General features: G+C 37.7%; 2 protein-coding genes across 5 annotated transcripts; both read right to left on the minus strand.

The window, feature by feature from the left end:
• Positions 1-707: 707 nt before the first annotated feature.
• On the minus strand, positions 708-17041 carry LOC122082380 (pentatricopeptide repeat-containing protein At5g57250, mitochondrial). 4 transcript variants are annotated; one of them, XM_042649892.1, is made up of 4 exons: positions 13130-17041; positions 12983-13042; positions 1401-1997; positions 708-1294 (listed from the first exon to the last, which is right to left on the minus strand). In XM_042649892.1, the coding sequence occupies exon 1, from the start codon at positions 16536-16538 to the stop codon at positions 13206-13208; it is 3333 nt and encodes a 1110-aa protein (XP_042505826.1). In that variant the 5' UTR covers positions 16539-17041; the 3' UTR covers positions 708-1294; positions 1401-1997; positions 12983-13042; positions 13130-13205. The 4 variants fall into 4 exon arrangements, with proteins under 4 accessions (XP_042505826.1, XP_042505828.1, XP_042505827.1 ...); XM_042649894.1 differs by having other exon boundaries at positions 12983-16271; positions 16796-17040; XM_042649893.1 differs by having other exon boundaries at positions 1401-1978; positions 12983-17040.
• A 941-nt stretch (positions 17042-17982) lies between these two features.
• On the minus strand, positions 17983-21661 carry LOC122080871 (stage V sporulation protein K-like). Its single transcript, XM_042647743.1, has 6 exons — positions 21382-21661; positions 20129-20227; positions 19934-20044; positions 19526-19829; positions 18702-18841; positions 17983-18616 (listed from the first exon to the last, which is right to left on the minus strand). Exons 1-6 carry the CDS (start codon positions 21550-21552, stop codon positions 18065-18067), a joined length of 1377 nt encoding a protein of 458 aa, XP_042503677.1. The 5' UTR covers positions 21553-21661; the 3' UTR covers positions 17983-18064.
• Between the last annotated feature and the right edge of the window lie 1407 nt (positions 21662-23068).

Consider the following 23068-nt stretch of genomic DNA (forward strand, 5'->3'; position numbering starts at 1 on the left):
TCTATCTCTCTTCTCACTGGTACCTCTACTGCACCAGAGCACTGCAAAAATGGATCTAGGACAGAGAACTCGGAAGATAGATTGTCACAAAACCCTCATTGCAGCATCCCTTCCAAATCCAATATATGGAGATGGGATCTACAATTTGACTTATTGATATCCAGATCACACGCCCGATGTTGGCTTAATTTATTGAGAGTAGGGTGTGGGGCAGAGATGGAAAGTAGCCTCATTTTAATTCTGATCGGATGGTAGTCCAATCTAGATGTTTGAATCCCTGAACTGTGTTATAGCTTGGAATCATTGTATGGTGTGTACAGTATTTAAAATGGAATAATTATGAACACTAGCTTAGTTTAGCGGTGGTAGCTTCAACCTAAGAGCCCGTGCACAAGAGGGAGGGGAGGAGGAGGTTGTAGGATCTTAGTCACTAATCTTTTTTGGACGGGCAACTAGTACCATCACATGTCAAGAAAATCTGTATATTTTGACCATTAGATATCTAAGGAAGGGGCTTATTTAACCACATGTCAAATCCATACTCAAATTTAATCATATACCCACCCTTTAAGGGTGTCAAAACCTAACCTGAACCGATTAAACCAAATCAAAACCGTTGTATGACCATGTTTCAAACTGGGGTTTTGCAAGACCAAAACCAAACCAGACCACCAAATTGAACTTAAATAACTAGACTGAAACCAATATAACCTGATACTAGCTCTACATTCAAAAAATACTTTTTCTTACTTCAGAATATATTTACATGTTAAACCGAAACTAAACCAATAAGAGAACAAAACCAAAATCGGTCCATCCTTATTAGATCATGTTTTGTTTTCACCTATTCTCACACCGAAACCGATGAAACCAAACCGACCAATTGAGATCCCTACCTCCCATGTATAAGCAAGCACCTATTCCATTATTCAGCCATTCATGTATTGAAGTCCCAAGTGCTGTATTTTCAAAGGTCCATTCGGGCCTTGCAGTCTTTCATTCCACAGATTTCGGCTGCATCAGGCCTCAGGGTATATCTTCCTACACAAATCATGAAGCCAACCCATAAGTCAACAAGTCAACAAGTCAACAATGGACCACTTTTGAGTGGGCACAGATCACGAAGCCTCTGGCTTATTCTGCAATCACGAAGAGCTCCCTGTAACTGATCTATAGCTGAAGGGTTAATGGTTTCCGGCGGTTTAAGCCTCTGTAGTGTGCTTTAAGCAAGAGCCCACTGAGATTCTCTTTCCATTCTGCTGTTGTCTTACTTGGTGGGAACTGGGAAGGCAGTCTGTTTAACAAAAGGAAGAAAAAACATTCAGTCATAAAAACTTCTGGTAGCAAACTACAAGCAGAGAATAAATGCTCAAAGAAGCAGATTTTCAAATAATATGTACCTTCTCATCTTGCAGGTTAACACTGGCCTTTACACTTAGGACTGTAATGGATGGCAAACTTGAGGACGTGTAGTAGGACATCATGACAACATCTTGACACAAATCCAGATGAGTCGAGCCCATCCCAACTCATCTTTGTGAATGCAAACCCCGAGTGGGCATGGATGGCTATCAGAGCTTTGCAGCTGACAGTATATGCAGAAACAAACAAGTTCTCTCTCTCTCTCTCTTCCACCCCTTGAAGTGATGGTGCATTCATCCAATGATTTCACAATATGAACCCAGACGTGCAGATTGAATATCATGCTTCTTTTTGAGTCTTAGAAATGAGTCAAAAGCTGAAATGCCATTAATGGTGCATTCCAGAGATACTGAATAGGGAAATTAAAGAGGCTTACTTCTTTCACCAGTGAACAGTAGGAATGCCACCACATAAGGCACTCTAGGGCATCGAACAAAAGACCAGCTGCGAAACCAAATCATGAAGATGAGTGACTTGCTTCAATGCTAACCTGGAGGTACAAGCTTAAGATCCTTTCACAAGGTTCGAGTCCTTAATAATCTTGCATGGAGTTCATCTGCATTTATCAAGATCAGCTACAAGAAAAAGAAAAGAAAAAAAAAATTACTTCCAAAATCACTATAAATATATAAGAGTTCTGTTTATATATTTGCAAAGGAAACAGAATTAAATCTCAGTTTGGATTCCGGGGTCCAAACAGCCAGGTTTGGTAAATTTTTGCATGTAATTTGGTGATAATTAGTAGTCCAGCAGGCAAATCGATTCCTAATAAAGCACAAATGCCCACATCTCAATAGAAAACAAACTCAACTTTAGCTGGAAATATTGATTCCTATGTCAAAACACCAAGATGGAGGATGCACTTCCAAAGATGTATAAATCTATTATCCAATATGAATCAGCAAAGTTTCTAGCTGCTGGAATAATAATCCCGACTAAGCTTATTTCCCAGAAAAATAATTCCGTCATCAATGCAAGTAACCTCCAAGAGCTGCAATCTCCTCAGTCACAAACTGTCAAGCAGTGAGATTGTTCCACTCAATCCTTAGAGATAGTATGATTATTCCTAATAAAAAACGAAATGTAGATCCTCCTTGCAATATCAAAATACTTCCATGAGTCTACTAAGTAAATAAATTCTGCCGTGGATCTTCCTAGCATAAAACCAAATTGGTTTTCCGAAATAGTAGTTTCTTGTCCCAGGCGGGTTTCAATAACTCTCTCCCATAATTTCATAATATAACTCATTAATTTTATGCCTTTATAGTTATTGTAGCTAAAAATATCAAATTAATTTTTATAAATTGGAACCATAATGCTTCAACTTCATTCATCTAAACATTTTCCTTGTGCTCATAATCTTACTAAACATCTTGGTTAGCCAAGATAAACCACGGATTCCAAAGCTCTTCCACACTTCTATAGGGACACTGTCTGGACTTGGTGCCTTGCTTACTTTTATCCTCCTTAAAGCTTCTTTTACTTAAGGCACCCTAATTTTTTGTAGACATATACCACATGTGGTGTCATGATGGGTAATGCAGCCTTCTCAGACTCTATTACTCAAAATGAAAGGCACCAACCCATAATATAACTACCTAAAGGTCAATTTCATCCCATTGGACTGCTACCAATACTTTATGGGCCTAGCAAAGCTTGTGCAAAGGCGTACATACGAGATTAATGTCTAATGCAACTACATCAATACTCCCTTGATTTAAAAAAAAAAAAAAACTTCGTCCTTGAGTTTTGTAGAAGTAGAGGATCTTCAATGCACGATCAATAACTACTCTCCTTAACTCCACGAAACTAAAGATCAGGCCATGATCCAACAGTACAAAATCAGTGATAATCTGTTGTTTAAGTTGCATTATAGAACACAAATTTGACTAGTTCAACCAAAAGATCAGCCAGTTTATGCTCATCCATAGGTGATTCTTCAATGATAGTTGGAGGCACTACGTCTTCCATCGTCAATGGTTCGTTGTCTTGTTCTTCCATCCATTGTTCAACAACTGAGATCAATTTATCAAATGAAGATTCCATATGATCAGATGTGATCAGCAATTGGTTCTTAAATTCTTTTCATTGTCATCGAGTTTCTTCGAAATTCACTGCAACTGTTCGTGGTTCTCTTGTATGAGTTGAAGTTGATGGCGAATGGAAAACAAGAGGGCAGGATCCATGGTATTAACGGCCAGGTTTGGCTCTAATACCAATTAATGGAATCTGAAAATCCAATTTATGGATCTTAGATGCAAGCACACCCATGATCAAATCTGATCACATATTTGAGATAAAGCAAGCAACTGTGTTGTTAAGGGAAGAAATAAGATCGATGGAAAGAGAAGGAAAAGAAATGATCTCGATCTGCTCGGGAGGAGAAGACAAAAAAATCAGGCGTGGGATACCATTCCTATCTGCACTGCTCAACAACACCAAAACGCTTAAATCATCTCCAATTAATGGGAGGTGTATTACTTATATAAAGACTCTCTAAAATTCCTAAATTGACTCATAAAAAGAAATTCTAATCACTCTTAACACTCAATAAATTGACAATTGAAAATCCTACTTCACACAAGTGTGCGCATGACATAATCAGGGAACTGGGGATTTGGTTATCCAACAAAACTGTATAATGTCAATAATTTGAATCAGATCACCAATTAAAAACCTTTAGAGCCCATCAGTTTACGGGGCTCAGTCCATGACTCCATGTCACACCCGTCTTTTTGAAAATGCGCGTAGTAATTCTGTTGAGGTTTGGTTAGAAATCCAAAAAGTACTTGGTCTGGCGCAGTGGAATCTGGGCATCCACAAGCTCTGGCAGATCCAAAAAGAAGCTCTCATTAAACTCAATTGCGGACGGAAAGCCACCCATGATAGGCATTCGCCAGGCCTTAAATCAGTTTGTAAATTTTTTAAGCTTCTAAGTCCAGCCATCCAACTGTAATGTATTTAAATTGATTGTAATGAGCTAAGCTCTTCCCATTCTATCATATATATATATATATATATTCTTTTTCTACATCATTAATTGTTAATTATCAATAAAATGTCATGGATCTATAAGGTGTATGTACAATGTGCACTAAATGTAGGCTGTAAAAACAGCGTCATGCTTTGTGTAACCATGCACTGATTACATGGAGTTGTCAACGACAAATCGCATGATGGTCGAGCAAAGCAAAAGCTTTGGTTAGACCTTGAACAATAGGAGGTGGGTTATTTTGGGTAATCAAGATGTCATGATTACTTTAGACTCATGTTAGCTTCATAATGATTTTTTATGTTTTTATAATGGATATTTTGTCTTTTCTGTGCCACGTCGGCAGTGACAACTCTTTGTAACCAAGCATGGTTACATCTAAATATGTCAAGCTGTCAGGTCGGTCTGATTTCTATTACAGGTTGAACCGGTTTCAATTCTTATCGGTTTTTGTCATCAGATTTGATCCAATCCAGTTTCAATTTTACATGTATACATAGAAATTAATAGCAATCCTAGTTTTTTAGGTTTTTGGTTTCTTATCGGGTTATTATCAGTCCGATTTGGTTTCAATTTTTTCTATCAACTCCATAAAATCCAACCCAAAACCAAAATGATAAAGATTTGGTCCGAGATGAAACAATCTCTTTTGATCAATCCAACCAACCGACTAGCAAGGGCGGTGGAAGAGCAGGTTCTCTCCCAAAAGAGAGAACTCCCTTTTTGCTTCTCTGTTTGGTCTAGGATTTGAAGGATAGATTGACAAGCGGAAGGCCTCTTGCTTGCACTCCAACAGAAATCCAAACGACCATCAAAATACTGATATCAAAGGACTGAAGCTGCAATTGGCAGACAGATTCAAAGACCACCTGGTTGCAGGTCTGGTTCTCACGATCAGACAGGGGTTAGGGCCTTAAGAGATGAAACTAAGTGTATGGTCGCCCAGATGAGGGCTTACTGGAACAAGTAACAGTAAATATCAGCAAAGGAGAAGGAGGGGTATGGAAGAATTACGAGAAGAAGTAAAGAAACGAATAGCAGAGAAGGAAGACAGTGGATAATACCTGAAACAAAAGAAGATCAGAAGAGAAGAAATAACAGTACATGCACTCACAGCTCTTGGCAGCAACCAACCAAAAATTTCTCTCTATTCAAATCTATCCATCGATGGGTACTTCATATATGCTTGCATAAATAAAGGAAAGGAACAAAGACTCCAAATCTAATATTAAGACTAAAATGGAATTGAACTCTACCTCCTACCTAACCTACCCAAGTAAATCATAAGAAAATAAAAGAATAAAAAAGGAATAAGAATTCTCATAACCAAAATGTTGTACTTTCTTATCAAATAACCATGGTTGCCTGAGGAGGATGTGACAAACCTTCAGAGGTAGGACATCGCATTGCACTGTATCAATCAACCCACCAACAGAGTACGCGAGTGTTGATCTTAAGATTGGTATTCTTTACCTAGGCAACCATGTAGGGGTTAGGATGTGGTTCCATATTCAAACCAAGCTTGTGAATGACGTCTTCAAGATGACGTTGTAACATAATACTTGGACTGTCGTTGCACCATACTTTGGTCTGAAAAATACTGCTATGATGCCAATCATCCTTGTCAAAAACCTTGAGTGTAGCCTAAAGTGGATGAAGAACATAACAAAACTGCTATTCTCCATCACTATCACTGTTGTTGACTTCACTACGTTCATGTTCATGATACGCCTCCAAAAGTACTATCTTGTTCCATTGTTGCTCTTTAGAAGTAATGGCCATGAGTTCTTCCTTATCAGCAAAAGCAACCAGACAATTAGGACACTAAGCAGAGAAATTTCTGAACCCCCTGCATGTAAAACATTGCATCTCAGCCCACGACCTTGTAGGTCTGTCAGAACCAGATTGAGGTAGAGAATAAGGATGGTTCGTCCATGAGGATGTCATAGAGGAACCACTATTTTGTGGCTTGTTGAACCACTTCTCCGATTGATAAGTTTGCTAACTATCATCCTAAGAGAAACTGCCTATAAAAATCTTCCGAGTGTAAGGCCTGTTTAGACCATGGTTTAAAGTATCTCCGATACCGATACGATATCTTCTGATACGCATCTTAAATTTAGCTGACGAATACGATACACACCGATACGATACATGGAATTTTTAAAATCCTTTCGTATCGATATATATCCTACAATACATATCGATATGCACCAATACACTATCGATACGTACTGATACTCTATGGAAAATATAAAGTCGAGGTGAAATATACATTTTGGTATGTATCGGTACGTATCAGTGAGTATTTGTATGTATCAATCAGTACATATCGATGAATATCAGTACATATCGGTGAGTATCGGTGTATATCGATCAGTACGTATCGATGAGTATCGGTATGTACCGATACAGTGCGTTACGGTCATATAATGGCCAAGATGGGTATTTTTTTTCAGAAAACACGATTTTTTGTTCCAAAGTTGCTGACAGCCATATTTCTCTCTAACTAAAGTGGAAATCAAGGTTGGGAACAAGGATTTTACATTTATGGAACAACTACAAACCTTGAATTCTTAGTGCGATACCCTCAATTTAGTGTTTATGCATAATACATGTTATCAATAGCTTTTTTTAATAAATTTTTTATGCAAAAGTGTTTAAAAAGGTGTTTCATATCAATTTATGTGCGTATCTTAGGGTATCTCTAATACGATACGATACCCTCAGATACATATCTTAATTTTGGTCGACGGATATAGCGACCGATACCGATACTTTAATCCTTGCTTCAAACTCTCTTCTACCTGATATACCACTTGTATTGCGTCCTCCATCATAGGAAGTTCACTAGATCTAGTGCAACACTGATCCAAGAATGCAAGCCATTGCGAAACTGTTTTCACCAATACCTCCTCATTCCACTTAAAATCATATCGAGTGGCTAACTAATAAAATCTAGCCACAAACTCCTCAATAGTCATACTATCTTATCTCAATTATGTGAACTTGAGGTGCATCATCTGCTGCCTAAAGTTGATCGACAAGAATCTCTAGTTCATGGCTTTGTTCATCTCATCCCAATTAGTGACTGCCCCAATGCCTCGAGTTTGATTCTACTACTGGTACTTGATCCACCAGACTCGAGCCTTGCCCTTTAGTTTAGCCTCTACAAACTAAAAAGCACTGATTGGAGGATGCAAGCCATTGTGAAACTATTCCAGAAATACCTCTACATATCAATCAAAATCATATCGAGTAGCTAACTAATAAAACTTGGCAACATACTCCACAATAGTCATGCTGTCCTGTCTTAGTTGTGTAAACTTGAGGTGCATGCGCTGCTTACAGTCTATCGTCAAGAATCTCTCATTCATGGGTTCACTCATCTCACTCCAAGTAGTGACTACCCTGATGCCTCAAGTTTGATTCTACTGCTGTAGTCATGCCCTTAGTTTAGCTTATACAAATGAAATCTTTCTAGCCTCAATCAACCAATACCATTTGAAGAATGTCTCCAGGCTATGGACCTATCGAGATTCTACTCTGGGTTATTATCCCCATAGAATTGAGGACATCCAGCTTCAATGCCCTTTCAGCTCCATAAAGATGATCATCATGTTGTTTTCTAGTTGTTCTTGTTGGCAACCTCGGCCACATGGCAGCGATGATGTGGCCAGTTTGGGAGATGTGGCCGAAAGTGATGACACGGCAACATACTGTCTCTCCAATGGGATGGCAATGTTACATGAAGTCTCTGGAGTGGTTTGAGTCATCCATGATAGGTGGTGTGGAATTTCGGGTCAAAACTGACAAATTTGGCCAATTTAAGCTCGGGGGGCATTTTCGACAATGAAAATGACTTTTTTGGAAGATGGTTCCTCCATGTAAAAATGCGAGCGAAATTTATTCTTTCCAACTCATCTAATTTCGTCCCGTTTTGATACTGTATGAAGAACTTATGCCATCAACAGGAAAATTTGGCCTATTTTGCATTCGGGCCATTTTCCGCATTGAGAATGATTTTTCTAGAAGGCGGATCCTCCATGGGATGGTATGAGAAAAATATGTTATTTCCAACACACCTGGCTTCGTCTCGTTTCAATAACGTATGAAGAAGTTACGGCATCTGTAAAATTCAGGGGTAATTTGATTTTTTTGCATGACTAAGTCTGATGATCGGGTCTTCTGAAAAGTTGTAGAGCGTTAAGTCATGGTCATTACCCTTTTCGTTTTGCCTCAATCCAAAATCGTATGAAGAAGTTATGGCCATTTCCACATTATCAGTCCAAAAATTACAAACCGGAATCTGCCAATTGCTCTCGGTGTATAAGGGGGAGTTTTGGCATTAATTTTATGAAGTGAGGGGTTTTTGTGAAAATTTCGTAAGTGCAAGTTGTGGGGGTTTTCAGCATAAAAATATATGGCAAAAGGGGCTTTGTATTATTATTATTAAAAGCTCTGGGATCCAAGATCCAAGATCCACGACTGTGATGGTTCCATGCAACCCAAATGTGGATCGGATGGCTGGCGCATCTTTGTACTAACACATGGCGTGTTTTATGCCATCGCGAGGTACCCTAGTGGCCAGGTGCATAGCGGTTGATGGTCTGGTGTTTCACCAGATTAAGGATGGATTGGTGTGCTTCGCACTATGCTGAAGATTATAATCCAAGACATCTGAGTTGATCAAGGATCTGAATATTCAGATCTAAAGGATGCTGAGTCATCTCAGCCTTATTTAAGCACCGACAGCTTTCGGGGTTTTGCACTGAGCCATCCAATGGAGCTTTGACAATGCACCTGTGGCCTGACATCAGCGCTGATAGTTGCGTCAATGCATGCATTAGCGGATTCCCATCTAGTGGTCTTGATTAAATGACCGTTGTGCACATCCAATGGCCGAGATTTATGGTACCATTTCAATCTGATCTAATGGCTAGGATCAATGCCGATGTACCCTGCACCGCCAGCGCACTCCAAGCCAACCCCGAAAGATTCCATTTGGTCTGTTCTGGTTAGCCCACCTTTGAAAGGTCATAACTTTTGATTTCTATGGCCAAATTAGTCCATTCAAGTTGCTGATTTTCAAGAATTTCATCCTCTACTTAATGGACAGCTGAGAAGAGTTTCTTAGTGAGAGGAAGGCCACGTTTTTGAAGAGAGAAGCTCCCTTGTATGTTTGTTTGAAGGTGGTGAGATGTGTTTATGGGGGGCTTTGTCTACTCCATTAAAGCCCTCTTGAGAGGTTGTTGAGCTATGATAATGGTGAATTGATTCCACATCAAGAAAGTGAGAAAAGAAGAGAAGAGAGCAAGCTATGGTTTCATTGTCCATCAATGTCCAAGAAGACAAGGGGAGAGGAGGAATGAGAGCACATGCTTGCAGTTAACACTCGAACAACCAAGTTCCTCTTGAGAGAAGTTGAGATTCCAGCGATTAGTGGAGGTTCCCAGATCATAAAAAACAATCGGTTGTGAGATTCTCTAACCCTGGATTCAATTTACATATTTTTCCTATTATGTTTGGGGAGACCGAAATTTCGGTCAAACAGGGAATTTTTCCCAGTTGGGTGGAAACTTTGGTTTCGACCCCCAAAATGTGTTTTTTTTTTTGTCTGATTTTTTGTGCACGTCCTATTTTAGACATTTCTAACACATTCACATAATTAGTTTCATGGAAAAAACATCTAAAGTCATACTTGTGGGAAACAAAGTTTGCTAATGTACTTTGAGTCGTTGATTGAAATTATATTACATAAGTACATAGTCTACATTATATGTAGTCTACAATCTACATTAGTACATAATTGTGAAATACATGAATAAAAGTTTAAAACAAACAAAACATAATGCAAAGGATCCAAAATAACAATAATATTACATAATTGTGAGTTATCTCTTAAGTTTCAAGTCTCAACATTCAACACACTCAAAAGTCAAAAGTCAAGATCCAAGCTTAGATTGAAGTTTTTTGGGCACAAGGGGGGGAGAGGGTCAAAATTTTGAAATGAGAACACTTGGTTTCCCATTTAAGCATGTTTTTATAAAGGTTGGTTCCACCCAAAGGGTCGAACCCATTGGTCCACTTGAAATTTCCCACATTTCGGTCAAAATGTGAGAATTTCGGTCGATACCTTTCAAAACCAGTGACTTTTAAAAGTCACAGGCTATATGGTATCAAAGTCATGGGATACCGTCAAAATGCGAAAAATTTCGACGATATCGCTCGAGTTCTTGAACCATGGCAATAGGGGATTGATGTATACATGCTAGGCAAAGCTTGACTGTAGGGCATTGTGTCTAAGTGCCATTTTATTGTGTATTTTGTACTGGGTACTTGGAGGGTGCTAAGCATCGGGAGTGGGTGCTTCATTGCAATGGGTGTTGCAATTTGTACTGGCACTGCATGTGCCATCTTAGCTGTAGGTTGGAAAAACTGGGTGTGGGTGCTCCCAACTGTAGGTGCACTTAAAAATAATGTATTGAGTAGATATGAAGCCTTTACATGCACTACTCCGGGTACATAGGCATCTTGTTGAACCTTATAAAAGTCCCTGTGTTGTAGGTGTGGTCTTTGTTTGTACTGTATATTGTTTGAAGTGCATGACATGTGGAGTGAGTGTACACTTGGAAGTGCCTATGAGAGGCTGAGTGTGTATACAACTGTGTACGAACATGGACAGGTATTACAGGGTTTGCCAAGTCAGCATCAAGCCAATTCAGGGTTCGGAATTAGACTCACTAATTCACCGCCCCTCTTAGTGGCTGTCGGGTTACAACACATCATTCCAAAAAGCTCTATATGATAGTTATGGTGGTCAAGTATAATGTGGTGGTGGGGGTGGTTGCGGATCTTGAGATCAGCCTCTTAAGGAGACCCACTCTAGCAGAGTTGGGGAATGGAGTTGGAAGAATCCCAAAATAGAAGTGGACCCTTTCCCCAAAACTTGGATCTAAATCATTCCATTAAATTCTGAATCTTGTATAGGTACATTGACACATATATAAAGACCAACTATCCTAATGGTACTTGAACTCTAACTAAATAAAAGAAAGTACAACTCAAATACTAACTTGGATCCAATCTTGTAAACAAAGAAACTAACTAAAAGAACTCCAAACAGACCATATGACTGGATCTACTTAATTGATCTATTGCCTATTTTGGCCTACTAACCCTCTTTGGGGCTTAGACTTCAACCCTGTTTTGAGTCTTCAAAATCTATCAATAATAAAGTCCTCCAAGTTGAAAGCTATGTCGTCATACTCTAAATGATGGGTTTCCAAAACTTAATAAGCCAATGCTCATACTTTCTCAGCATTGAAAACATAATTTAGTTTCTGGGGGGAGACAATTGTAGAGAGAGAGGTGGTTTCCAATGGATAAGGAAATGGACGTGGATAAGAAATTTGGGGGTGGAGTGGGGAGAGGAGTTAGCAAAGTAAATTTTAAAGTGGAGGCTGATTTAACAGTTTGGTTGATCGTAAATAGTTATTTTTGTGTGGGGTGAGATTGACCAGATGAGATTTAAAAGAGATATGAGGAAATTACCCTTTAATTCATTTATAAAAGATAATAAATGTATTTGCTTGCTTTTTTTTTGGTGGAAAAGGACAAAGGCTGTCTTCACATACTAAACATTAAAGTAGGAACCCCACTTCCCTTAATCTAGTACTATAGATATGGGACAGTTGGGATAATTCTGTATACCTGTGAGTTAACTCAAAATATATAAGGTGTACTATGTTTCTAGGACTCTATTTTGGCTGTACAACATCATTGTATAGGTTATTTTTTTCGCTCAAAATTTTACTTAGAAAAAAAGAAATACAAAATTAGCTGCTTAACTCAGATTGTGAGCTAATCTGGACACTATCTCCAACAAACATTATGGCAACTAAAATTAATCATCGTAGAAACCAACATGTAAGAGGTGAGAAGATATTTGGTAAATATAATTTGACTGTCCACAGACCAGCACAAGGTCCTAGACAATTTGCTGATGTAAGAGATCCAAGCGAACTTTCTAGGCATAAGCATAGACTGACCCAACCAGGCTTATTGTGGGAACTCACAGTTTGTGAATTAATGGAATGAAATCCCAAAACAGCACTGGTGTCAAAACATATACTAGATGGATAAGAAAGGGCACGACTGATAAGGCTTATAAAATGACACTACCAATGTATTTTTTATATGAACATTCGTAGATTTAAGGGGTATTTTATCCCTTGTGTAACTTTTCATTATATTCGTGAAAAACAGGGGGAAAAAAATCATGTATTCAACAAACAAAAAATGTCCACAACTTTCACAGTTTGTGAATTAATGGAATGAAATCCCAAAACAGCACTGGTGTCAAAACAGATATTAGATGGATAAAGGGCAGGACTGATAAGGCTTATAAAATAACACTACCAATGTAATTTTTATATGAACATTCGTAGATTTAAAGGGTATTTTATCCCTTGTGTAACTTTTCATTATATTCGTGGAAAAAAAAAAAAAATCATGTATTCAACAAACAAAAAATGTCCACATCTTAAAGTTAATAAAATGTATTACCGATGCTTGAATCCAAAGTCTTGAGGGTCCATGCAGTCCAGGATTTCTTTTAACATCCTCCTACCCATGTGACATTGTGCAAACCTCCTGAAGTGAGCTTTGAACTGGATGGAGAGCAAGAAGTTCAACAAGGTATATAGCACATACCTATGGACAGTATCAGTGCAGCCTCAGAAAGAAAGTGCAGCTTGATCCAGGAGTCAACACTTCATTGGAAGTTTAATCAACAGCCCTTCTGCGAGTACAAAATCATTTCTTTTGCAACTCTATTAGCCTTTTGTGGCTCTCCCTTTGAACATAGGGATGAAACAAGGGCATAATAAGCATCAAAGTCAGAAAACAAGTGTTTTTTTATTAAATTATCCTCAATTCCATTTCCTTTCCCCACCTCAAGCAATTCCAAATCCAAATCAGTTGTACATGAGGAGGTCAAAGACTCCACAGTGACAGTATCAAACAAGCCCTCTTTGTGTAGCTTCTCTAGTTTTTCTGATCCACCGATGGCACCGAACCTCCTCCCAAAAGGGTAAACCAGAGAACCAACTTCATTAAGGACACTGATGGCTTCTTGAATACTTCCTCGCTCACATAAAAAGACAAGAATGTTTCCTATTGATTCTGTTTCAATCTCAGCTGCAGCTCTGTCTATCAGCTCCACAACAGATTGGATCTGAAGCATCTCTCTCAAGATATTCCTAGCCTCTTCTATCCTTCCCTTAGCAAGAAGCCCTTTTAATAAATAAATGAAACCAATCAAATCAGGTAAGACTCCTTTCCTTTTATAGTCAAGGTAGAATCCAAGGGCCCCTTCCATGTCACCTTTACGGCAACAGCCATTAATCACAGCACTGACAGTAAATGCATCAGGCCGATGACAACTTTTTTCCAAATCAAGAAGCAGCTCCATGGCTTCTTCCATTGACCCGAACTTGCAATACCCATCAATCAATGAGTTGTAAACACGTGTACTTGGAATGAAACCATTCAGAACCATCCTCTCAAGCAACTGTTTGGCATCTAGTAGGAACCCTTCTTTAGATAGAGCACTGATAAGTGTACCATATGTGATATCAGTCGGGACCAAATTGACTTTCTCCAATGAATCAAATAGCCTAAGTGCTTCAATAACACAACCCTGCCGACACAATCCATTGATCACTGAATTGTAAGTGACAATATTAGGTGCTATTCCTTTCTTTTTCATGGAGTCACAAAGATCTAAGGCCTTATCAAGATATCCTGATTTACAGAGTCCATCAATCACAATAGAATAAGTAACTATGTTCAGAAGAGTCTGATCTCCAACTTCCATGATGAGTTTATATGCATCTATAATTCTTCCTTGCTCTACAAGCGTTTCAACAACTGGGAATGGATCAAGGACACATATATCCTTTTTCTTCATCTTGTCAAGAAACCGGAGAGCTAGTTCCACATCCTTCTTACATAAGTAACGAACTAGAATCTTGCAAAATCTGAACTCTGACCATCCATAATCTTTAAGATAGGCATTCATCATCACTTGTTGAATCCAATTATTTCCTTTGGTAATAAGCCCTTTAAGAATTGAATAGTAACAATTGCTTGTCACGCCAAAGTTTTTCCTCTTCAACATCATAAATACATCAAATGCAGACTCAGCACAACCTCTCTTGCACAAGAAGTGAACAGCATCACTGCATATGTCACCATATATTTCTGGTTCTAATTTCTCAATCTCATGAAGAAAATTCAAAACTCCTTGTCCATTCCCTTGCTTAAGCAGTGATCTTATCACCTTCATATAGGTTGCTTTACTGGGAGACAGACCTTTCTCAATGAGTTCTGTAAATACTTTGATTGCCATATCTAACATGCCATTCTCACAGAGCCCGTGAATTATACAACTATAACACACCACATCAGGAAACAATGAAGTCCTATAGGCATCAAATAGTTCAAGTGCCTCATTGATCCTACCAACTTTACAGTAGCCATCAATCATTGTGTGATAAGTAACAGAATCAGCATGCAAACCCATCTCTGGCATCTCCTTGAAAATCATGTAAGCATCTTCCACCAAACCTCTCATAAATAATGCTTTAATTAGCACATTACACATGACTCCATCCATATGAACACCAGCCTCTTCCAGTCTCCTTTTTGTTTTCAAGATCCCTTCTACATTCTTTTCCTCAATGTACCCATGTAACAATGTACTGTATGTAAAGTTATCACCAGATATTCTCTTTGAGATCTCATCCGCTTCACATGTCCTCCCAACTTTGGACAAACCATTAATCACAGTGTTGTATGTAACAATTCCTGTACCAATCCCCTTCTTCTCCATTTCATCAAGCAAACAGAAGACTTGATCAAAATCTGCTTTCCTACACAATTCATCAATCAGGGTCGAGTATGTTACCTCGTCTGCTACAATTCCCAGTGCTTCCAACTTCCTAAACAAACTGATTGCCTCATCCAATTTCCCTTTCTGACAAAAACCGCGGATGACTGCAGTGTAAGTGACCAAATTAGGTTCCACTCCAACCATTTTCATCTCATTTAAAAACCCAACTGCCTTTTCCACATTCCCTTCCTTTGAGAACCCATCAATAAGAATGGTGTAACTAACTATATCGGGCTTTATTCCACTCTCTACCATCAACTTATGCTTCTGAAATGCCTCTTGTAAGATCCCTTCAATAAAATACCCACAAATCCAACTACTGTAAAATACAGCATCTAAAACAATTCCTTCCTTCTCCATTCTACAAACCAAGTTAGAAACCTCCTTAACTCTACCCTCTATACAAAGTGCACTCACAAGAGCCGTATATGTTACAACATTAGGCCGAAAAGTTTCAATTTTCTCAACTTTCTCATAAAACTTCAATGCGAGCTCAGGATTTCCAATTCTACTAAACCCTGAAATTATTGAACTACAAATGGAATTATTAACCGGGTGTCCAATTTTCTCGTCTGTCATCATCTCCAAGACTTCAATAGCTCTATCCATCTTACCCAGAGAACTAAAACTGTGAATCAACAAAGAAAAAGTAGAAAAAGAAGGCAAACTACCGCAATTTCTTAAGCAATCCCGCAAGACAGAGAATGCTTTTTCTGGGTTCTTTCCAGCAACGCAGATGCTTTGAATTAGAGAATCCCATATACCATTTCTGGAGAGAAACCCATATTTTCCCAATTGGATCACGAAAAGCTCAGCTTCTTCAAATCTCCTATCTTCAAGTAGAGCCCGCACCACGATTGAGTGAGTACAAGAGTTGCCGCTTATTTTGTTTGACTTCATCTGTGAAAAAAAGTGAAGAACAGATTTGAATCGTTGGTTTTCAGAGAGGAACTCCAGGAATTGGTTGAAGGCTTCGAGGGTGGGACTAAAACCTCTTTTCAAGAGGTTCTGAAGTGTTGGGATTTCGGGTAAGTTTCGAGGAGATGAAAAAGAAGAGAAGGTTTTGGCGATAATGATAGATGAAGTCATCGTCAAATTTTGAATTAAGAAACGATTGGGGAAGAAAGTTTCACAGAGACGAATGAGATTTGCAACTCCTTCCCTCATGAAGAAGTAAAGAACATACAAACATCGAAATGGAAGCCGACGATTTGATTTGAAGAGGTAGTAGTTATGTAATTTTTCCCGGTTACTAGGGTTGATTTCGTCATCTCATCTTTCAAGATTTGAGGGTTTTCGGAATTGGGTTTGAACAGTAAAAAGAAAAAAATTATATAATTCTTCCAAGATTTTCAAAAAGTTACAACTGTTTAGCAGCTAGAGTTTGAGATTTCTCACATTATGGGAAAAACCCTTTCTCCTACCTCAAAGACGAAGCACAACCGTTAACGGCCACTGTGTTGGCGGAGGCTTTGTTGACAGGTAGCATGGCCGTCGACGTCCGGTGGTGTTCATTTTCTGGGAAGAAGGACCATCGAGGGTTTTAATTTCAAATGGGTTCCTTTTTCTGAGAAGATTTCAGTTATAATCAGGGCAAACCCATTATACAGATACATTGTAAAAGAAAGCTACGAGTGCCCGTGTAAGTCAGACTTCCCTATCGAATCTTAGCAAATGGGGTCCGCTACAAGAATCCTCGCTCTATTGTCAGAATGATAACATAGTCATCAACTATTTCCAAACACAGAAGAAACTTAACCCTAAACCAGGATGCACCTTTCTGATAGGATTAAGGAGGGTTCAATATGTTGCAGTAGCTGGAACCTAGGAGTAATTAAATGGGATCGACTACATGGATCCCTATTCTCCTACGCTCTATCCAAGGTTAACTACCAAACCCAATGTTGGAAATCACTAAATGGGATCGACTGCATAGATCCTTATTCTCCTAGGCTCCATCTAAGGTTAGCTATCAAACCCAATGTTGGAAGTCAGTAAATGAGATCGACTAAATGGATCCTTGTTCTCTGAGGCTCTATCCGAGGTTACCTACCAAACCCAATCTTGTACTATTAGGTAACCCAAGAGAGGATGAATTGGACAGAATGAAATAGCAAATTAAAATTTAAGGAGGATGTTAGGAATGCCGTCAACTTTTCTAGAACTAGGAGGAGAGAGAGACACATATGGTTATGCAAGCATTTTCCCTAAAATTTAATATCCAAAATAAAAAATTAATGTAACTTTTTTCTTTTTTTTTAGGGCAATAAATTTGTTTGGTCGCTTGCCTAAATCAACTACTAAGTGATAAACTTTCACTAGGCTATCCCACTATGTAATCAATTTCCGAAAGGATTCCCTTCTCATCACTATGCCTAATGCCTAGTAAAGCATAGAGTGCTTCACTATTTGTCACATGGCCAGCTCTGTAAGTCCTCTTCTCTTTCTCTCGGGCTTGCACTTACAATGGAATCATTATTGTAGTAAAAAACAGAGCAATCTAGTGCACAAGGCTCCCGCTACTACGGGGTTTGGGAGGGATCATTATTACAGTATTGTACTCAAATATATATTGCGTGTTCAGTATGATCATTGATGATGGTGTTAGACCAATCGGTTGAAGGGCTTTGCTCCAATTCTATTGATTGAAAGAGGTTGTCATAATAATGATTTGAATCACAGGAATCAATATATTAGACTAAGAAATCTAATTGAGATAGTGATTTAAGACCTACTTCAAGATCTTCTATGGTGAAAGTTCTAAGATCATCTTCATCAGAAGAATCAAAATCAAGCCTAAGATCTAAGTTCTCTTTGGCATTGACTAGCATCAACTCTACTAACCCCCCATTCATCTTTTGCCTCTGCATCACTGTCGTTTCTATTTCAATCAATTCTTCCACAACTTCTAAGGTGCATTCTGGGTGCAATTTGAATCCAAATAGTGAGCTTGACACTGATTGATTGTTCATCTTCAGATGCAGGATCTGAGCTAGTTCTTCACAGCTGAAGTCATGGAAAGAGAAGAATTTAGTGACCCTTCTATATAATCCTTCATTTGAGGAGATTAAGCCCTTCATTGGTTTAGTATAACCAGCAAATATAGTGACGATTTTTCCACTATCCATCACAGACATGATCTCCTCTAAGGCCTCTAATCCGAAGTCTTTAGTACGTTGACAAGGCACTGGTACCAGCCTATATGCCTCATCAACGAAGAGAATTCCTCCCTCGGCTTCTTTAATCTGACAAGAAAAGACGAAAATATGATGAAACAATGATTAATTTATGAGTCTATCTCTCTCCTCAAATTCAAATTTTATGACGTACCACTTTCTTTGTCTTTGGTCCTGTCTGTCCAATATACTCGCCAACCAAATCAGTTCTTTGTACTTCCTTTACCTTATCTGTAGGTAAAATTCCCACTGTATGGAAAAGTTTCCCAAGAATCCGAGCTACCTTTGTTTTACCTGATGAACAAAATAAACAAGAAATTTTTATCTATTAGCAATTAATAAAAGGTAGTTGATCAAAATAAGAAACACATTATTAGTAGAAAATAGAAATAAAAACCTAGGGTTAGAAAATATTTAAAAGGGATTTAATTTCTCAAAATTTTAAATCCTTAGTGGTATTCATAATCTTTTAATTAAAAAAAATATACGGTCAGCCAAAAATAACTAACAAATTTACAATTAATAAAGATCTACATTCCTAGGTGAGCAATTTAATGCAATTGATTGCCAAAAGAAATATTTTTTTCTGCAATTAAACATCTAAGCTAGCAACTCCAGTCCTTTCCTAAGAATATGGTAAATTAAATTTAGATTTATGAATATATTGGAATTATTAGCAGATATGTCACATTGCTCAAAATTATTATGGGTTCTTTGATCATTTATATTTTCATATTAATATACATAGGGCTATCATATTAGGATGATTAGACATGAAATGAAAGTTTTATAAGTTTTGGTGAACATTTCATTTATGCTCCTACTAGATTGAAAGGGTTAAACTAAGTATAAAATCAAAAGACAATCTAAGCATCTCATCCATTTCTTATAAATTTTGATTTGGCCTCTAGGATATTATCTATCCCAAAAAAAAAAAAAAAAAAGAATCTTAAAGGTAAATAGAATGCTCTCAATTACCAGTTCCAGGATTGCCAAGAAATGCCATATGAGGTACCTTTGGAGTAGAAACTTGGATACCAAGGGCCCTGCGCTTCTTATCCAAAACCATTCCCTTCATCCATTTCCTTAGTTGTACTTTTAGCTCATGCAAACCCACAATTTTAGACAATTCTTGTTCAAGTTCATCCATCTTAGCTCTCATCTCACTACATAGTTCATTGGCTTTTCTTTTCCTTTGTTTCCCAAGATGGTTATGAAGGATCTCACTCAAATACTTTCTTTCTGGACCTTCTGAAAGATGATTTAGTGGTGTTCTTCCTTCCTGAAAAAAAGTTCAGTAGCCTTAGTAGATACCAGTTTTAATTTGAATACAACTTGTCTATAATTAATGTATGTAAATTTGAAAAAATTATGTGAGGCACATACATTATCTTCGACGCTACAATCAGCATTGTAGTCAAGCAATGTCCTCACAATTAAGCAATCGCCGGCCTTTTGTGAGTACAGTACAGCAAGGTGCAAGGGAGTCACTCCTTTCTGCATCAATGTAGTAAGTTATAAAACACCTCTCCTCTAGTCTAGTTAAGAGGAAACTGAATAGAGATAGAGAAAGAAATAAACATTATCTTTAGCTGCCACTGAAGCACCATGACAAAGAAGAAATCGCGCCACCTCATTGCAACCATCCTTCGCCGCCATGTGCAAGGGAGTTTCCCCATTCTACAAAAAATACCCCAAGAACAATTTATGAGATCAGTCTTTTAGAACTATTTGTTAAAAGTTTCCCAAATGATCAAATTGCTAATCTTATTGGATTCAATAAGGAAATCCATATGTAAGGTAAATCTCAAGTTAGGTTTGAGGTATATTGCAAGTATATTCAAGGATCCTGTCAAAGAGAGATTGCCTTCCTATCATGGGTTAAAGGGGCTTAAGCTATAAATAAGACTAGTCTATACCTTAGTAGCTAGCAACAATGCAATTCAGAAGTCCCTTCACTGTTGCAACAAACATTGGTTTCCATGGCTTCAGTTACATTTTGTATTTGGTTTATGGTTATTTATGTTCCATAATCCATGTCATGATCCTGTGTTTTAGATCTTACACTAGTGATTGGCTAATCCATTTGATATCAGATCCTATCACCCTTTTTCTCTTCTATAAACTAAGATCAATTTCTTGTTAAGTTACTCTAATGACTCCCACTCAAATAACTTAATTTTTTCTTTTGGGTATGAAATAAAAGTTAATAGGAAGATCATATGATCCACTCATGTTTATGCATTTCAATATTTTTCTTCCAATGGCTTCACATCTCACACATTTGGTAATCTTCATTCCAATATTGTTCAAGTTTCTTAGTGTCACATGGTTTTTGACATATCAAAGGAATCACATCCCCCCAAAAGATTCATTCTCTGACAGTCCAATCCTAGAAAGAGAGCACAAGTTTTCAAGCTTTAATATTATCCAAGGATGAATGAAGAACCTGAAGATTGAGCACAATGGACATGAATAGCAATATTCAAGTTATATGTTTCTTAACAAAGCCTTATCCCACCCTCTCTCTCTCTCTCTCTCTCTCTCTCTCTTGGGGTGGGGGGAAGATACATCTTCTACTACAATCACACACTCTCCAGTCCAAGTTAAACAGAAAGCCGTGAAAATGAAACATCAATGTATAAGATGAAAAACAAAGCACAACCCACCAATCTCAGATGTAATTGAGCATTTCTGACAGAAACCCAATCAAAGAAAACAGATTTTCAAAGACTTTTTTTGTTACATTATCGATCACTAATATAAACTTATCATGTATATATAAGATACTAATTATAGAGAGAGAGAGAGAGAGAGAGAGAGAGAGAGACTACATTATTTCTATCATTGACAATGGAAGGATCTTCTTGAAGCTTCTTTTTAAGGCCTACGAGATTTCTAGGCCTCAATCCAAGTATGTTTGTGGGTTCTGGTGATTGATCGGTGGGCTCTTCTGGCAACTCATCTTTGGATTTTGGTGTCTCCCTTTTTCTTCTTCTTGGCATCTTTCTCTTCCTTCTTCTTCTTCTTCTTCTCTTTCTTTGTTCTTCACAATTAGATACAGAAACTTCATCCGTTTAGAGTTCTCATGGAGTAAGGATTGATTGCAGACGGCGTTTAACAATTTTCAAGTTCTAACCTATCTTAATTAGGAGGATGCTCTATACCTTTTCCTTCGCGTAATGGGAAGAGCCCTTGTTAACCGTTCACTTAAGGTGGGGTATGGATGCTTTGTTGATTCCAATCTAACGCTCAGGTACGTCCCCCATCTAAGGAGACCACGTAAATGAATGGGAAAATTACATGATTATTCGTTTCTGGGTTTTCTTTACAAATCTACCCCTCAAAAGTTTCAATTAACAGAAATACCCAAAATTAGGTTTTAATTTGCAAAACTACCCACTTAACAGAAATATTCAAAATTGAGTTTGGATTTATAAAACTACTCACTCAAGGTTTCAATTATAAAAAATACCTAATTCACTGATTATAGGTGGAAGATGAAGAATCACTATGTCTGGGTAGTTTTGTAAACCCAAACCTGATTTTTGGTATTTTTATTAATTGAGATGGATAGTCTTGTAAATTCAAATTTAACTTTCAATATTTTTATTAACTTAAATTTTAAGTGAGTAATTTTGTAAGAGAAAACCCAAAAGTGATTAATCATATATTTTTTCCTAAATAAATTCATCAATAAATTTCCAAATATAGTGGTTCACTACGTTTCAGTAATGTATATGTAATCAGATTTTACTATTTTAGGAAAAAGTATCTGTGCATGGCCTAGACCCGATTTCCATTTCAATGCTTTTTCTTTGCCACTTGGCAAATTTGAATTGGGTTAAACCTCTAAATAAGATGTAATAATCTCTTTATTGGGTCAGGCAGCCAGTTTTGGTTTTTTTATCTTTCAAATGGAGCCCACATAAAGGGCAAATTATGTAGAAAACCCTATCAGAAGTTGGTTGCTTGGGAAACTCTTTCAGTACTTATGTGTACACGTGGGATTGGTAAAGTTCTTCTGCCCATAAATTGAATATCACTCCAACAACACCAAAGTTGAAGCTAAAGCCCAAAATGGAATTATGCAATCACTACCTAGAGAGTGTTTAGCATACAGCTCCTCCACATAGTGACAATGAAAAGTAAAAGAAAAAAATTAAAAAAAAAAAAAGGATAAGGTAGACCAGTGACCCTGTGAAGAGATCTCTAAAAGAGCCCAAACAATTGCTCAATGCACACTCAAACTTGAATGAGAAGTTAGGGTTTTGGTAGCTCTATCTGAAGGCCCTTCAACTTGTCAAATACCCCTCAAAATGTAAGAGATTAGCCTATTTAAGGACTCGATGCCATTTTTATTCTTTGTTCAGCCTACTATGGTTAATAGTAGGAAAGACTTCTTTCACTTTTTTTTAAATAATATTCGCATGGTGGAGGCGATTTTCTCTACCTTTTATGATTAAAAAAAAAAAGAAAAAATGACTCAATCCCATCTCAAAACTGTCAATCTTGGCTAAG

This window comes from Macadamia integrifolia, chromosome 6 (assembly GCF_013358625.1).
Source record: "Macadamia integrifolia cultivar HAES 741 chromosome 6, SCU_Mint_v3, whole genome shotgun sequence".
Lineage (NCBI taxonomy): Eukaryota > Viridiplantae > Streptophyta > Magnoliopsida > Proteales > Proteaceae > Macadamia > Macadamia integrifolia.

Coding starts and splice junctions, on each gene's coding strand:
- LOC122082380 (XM_042649892.1), bottom strand. CDS start 16,538: ATGAGGGAAGGAGTTGCAAATCTCATTCGTCTCTGTGAAACTTTCTTC.
- LOC122080871 (XM_042647743.1), bottom strand. CDS start 21,552: ATGCCAAGAAGAAGAAAAAGGGAGACACCAAAATCCAAAGATGAGTTG. Junction 19,830..19,933: donor ATTGTAGCGTCGAAGATAAT/GTATGTGCCTCA, acceptor ACTTTTTTTCAG/GAAGGAAGAACACCACTAAA. Junction 18,842..19,525: donor TCTTGGCAATCCTGGAACTG/GTAATTGAGAGC, acceptor TTTGTTCATCAG/GTAAAACAAAGGTAGCTCGG.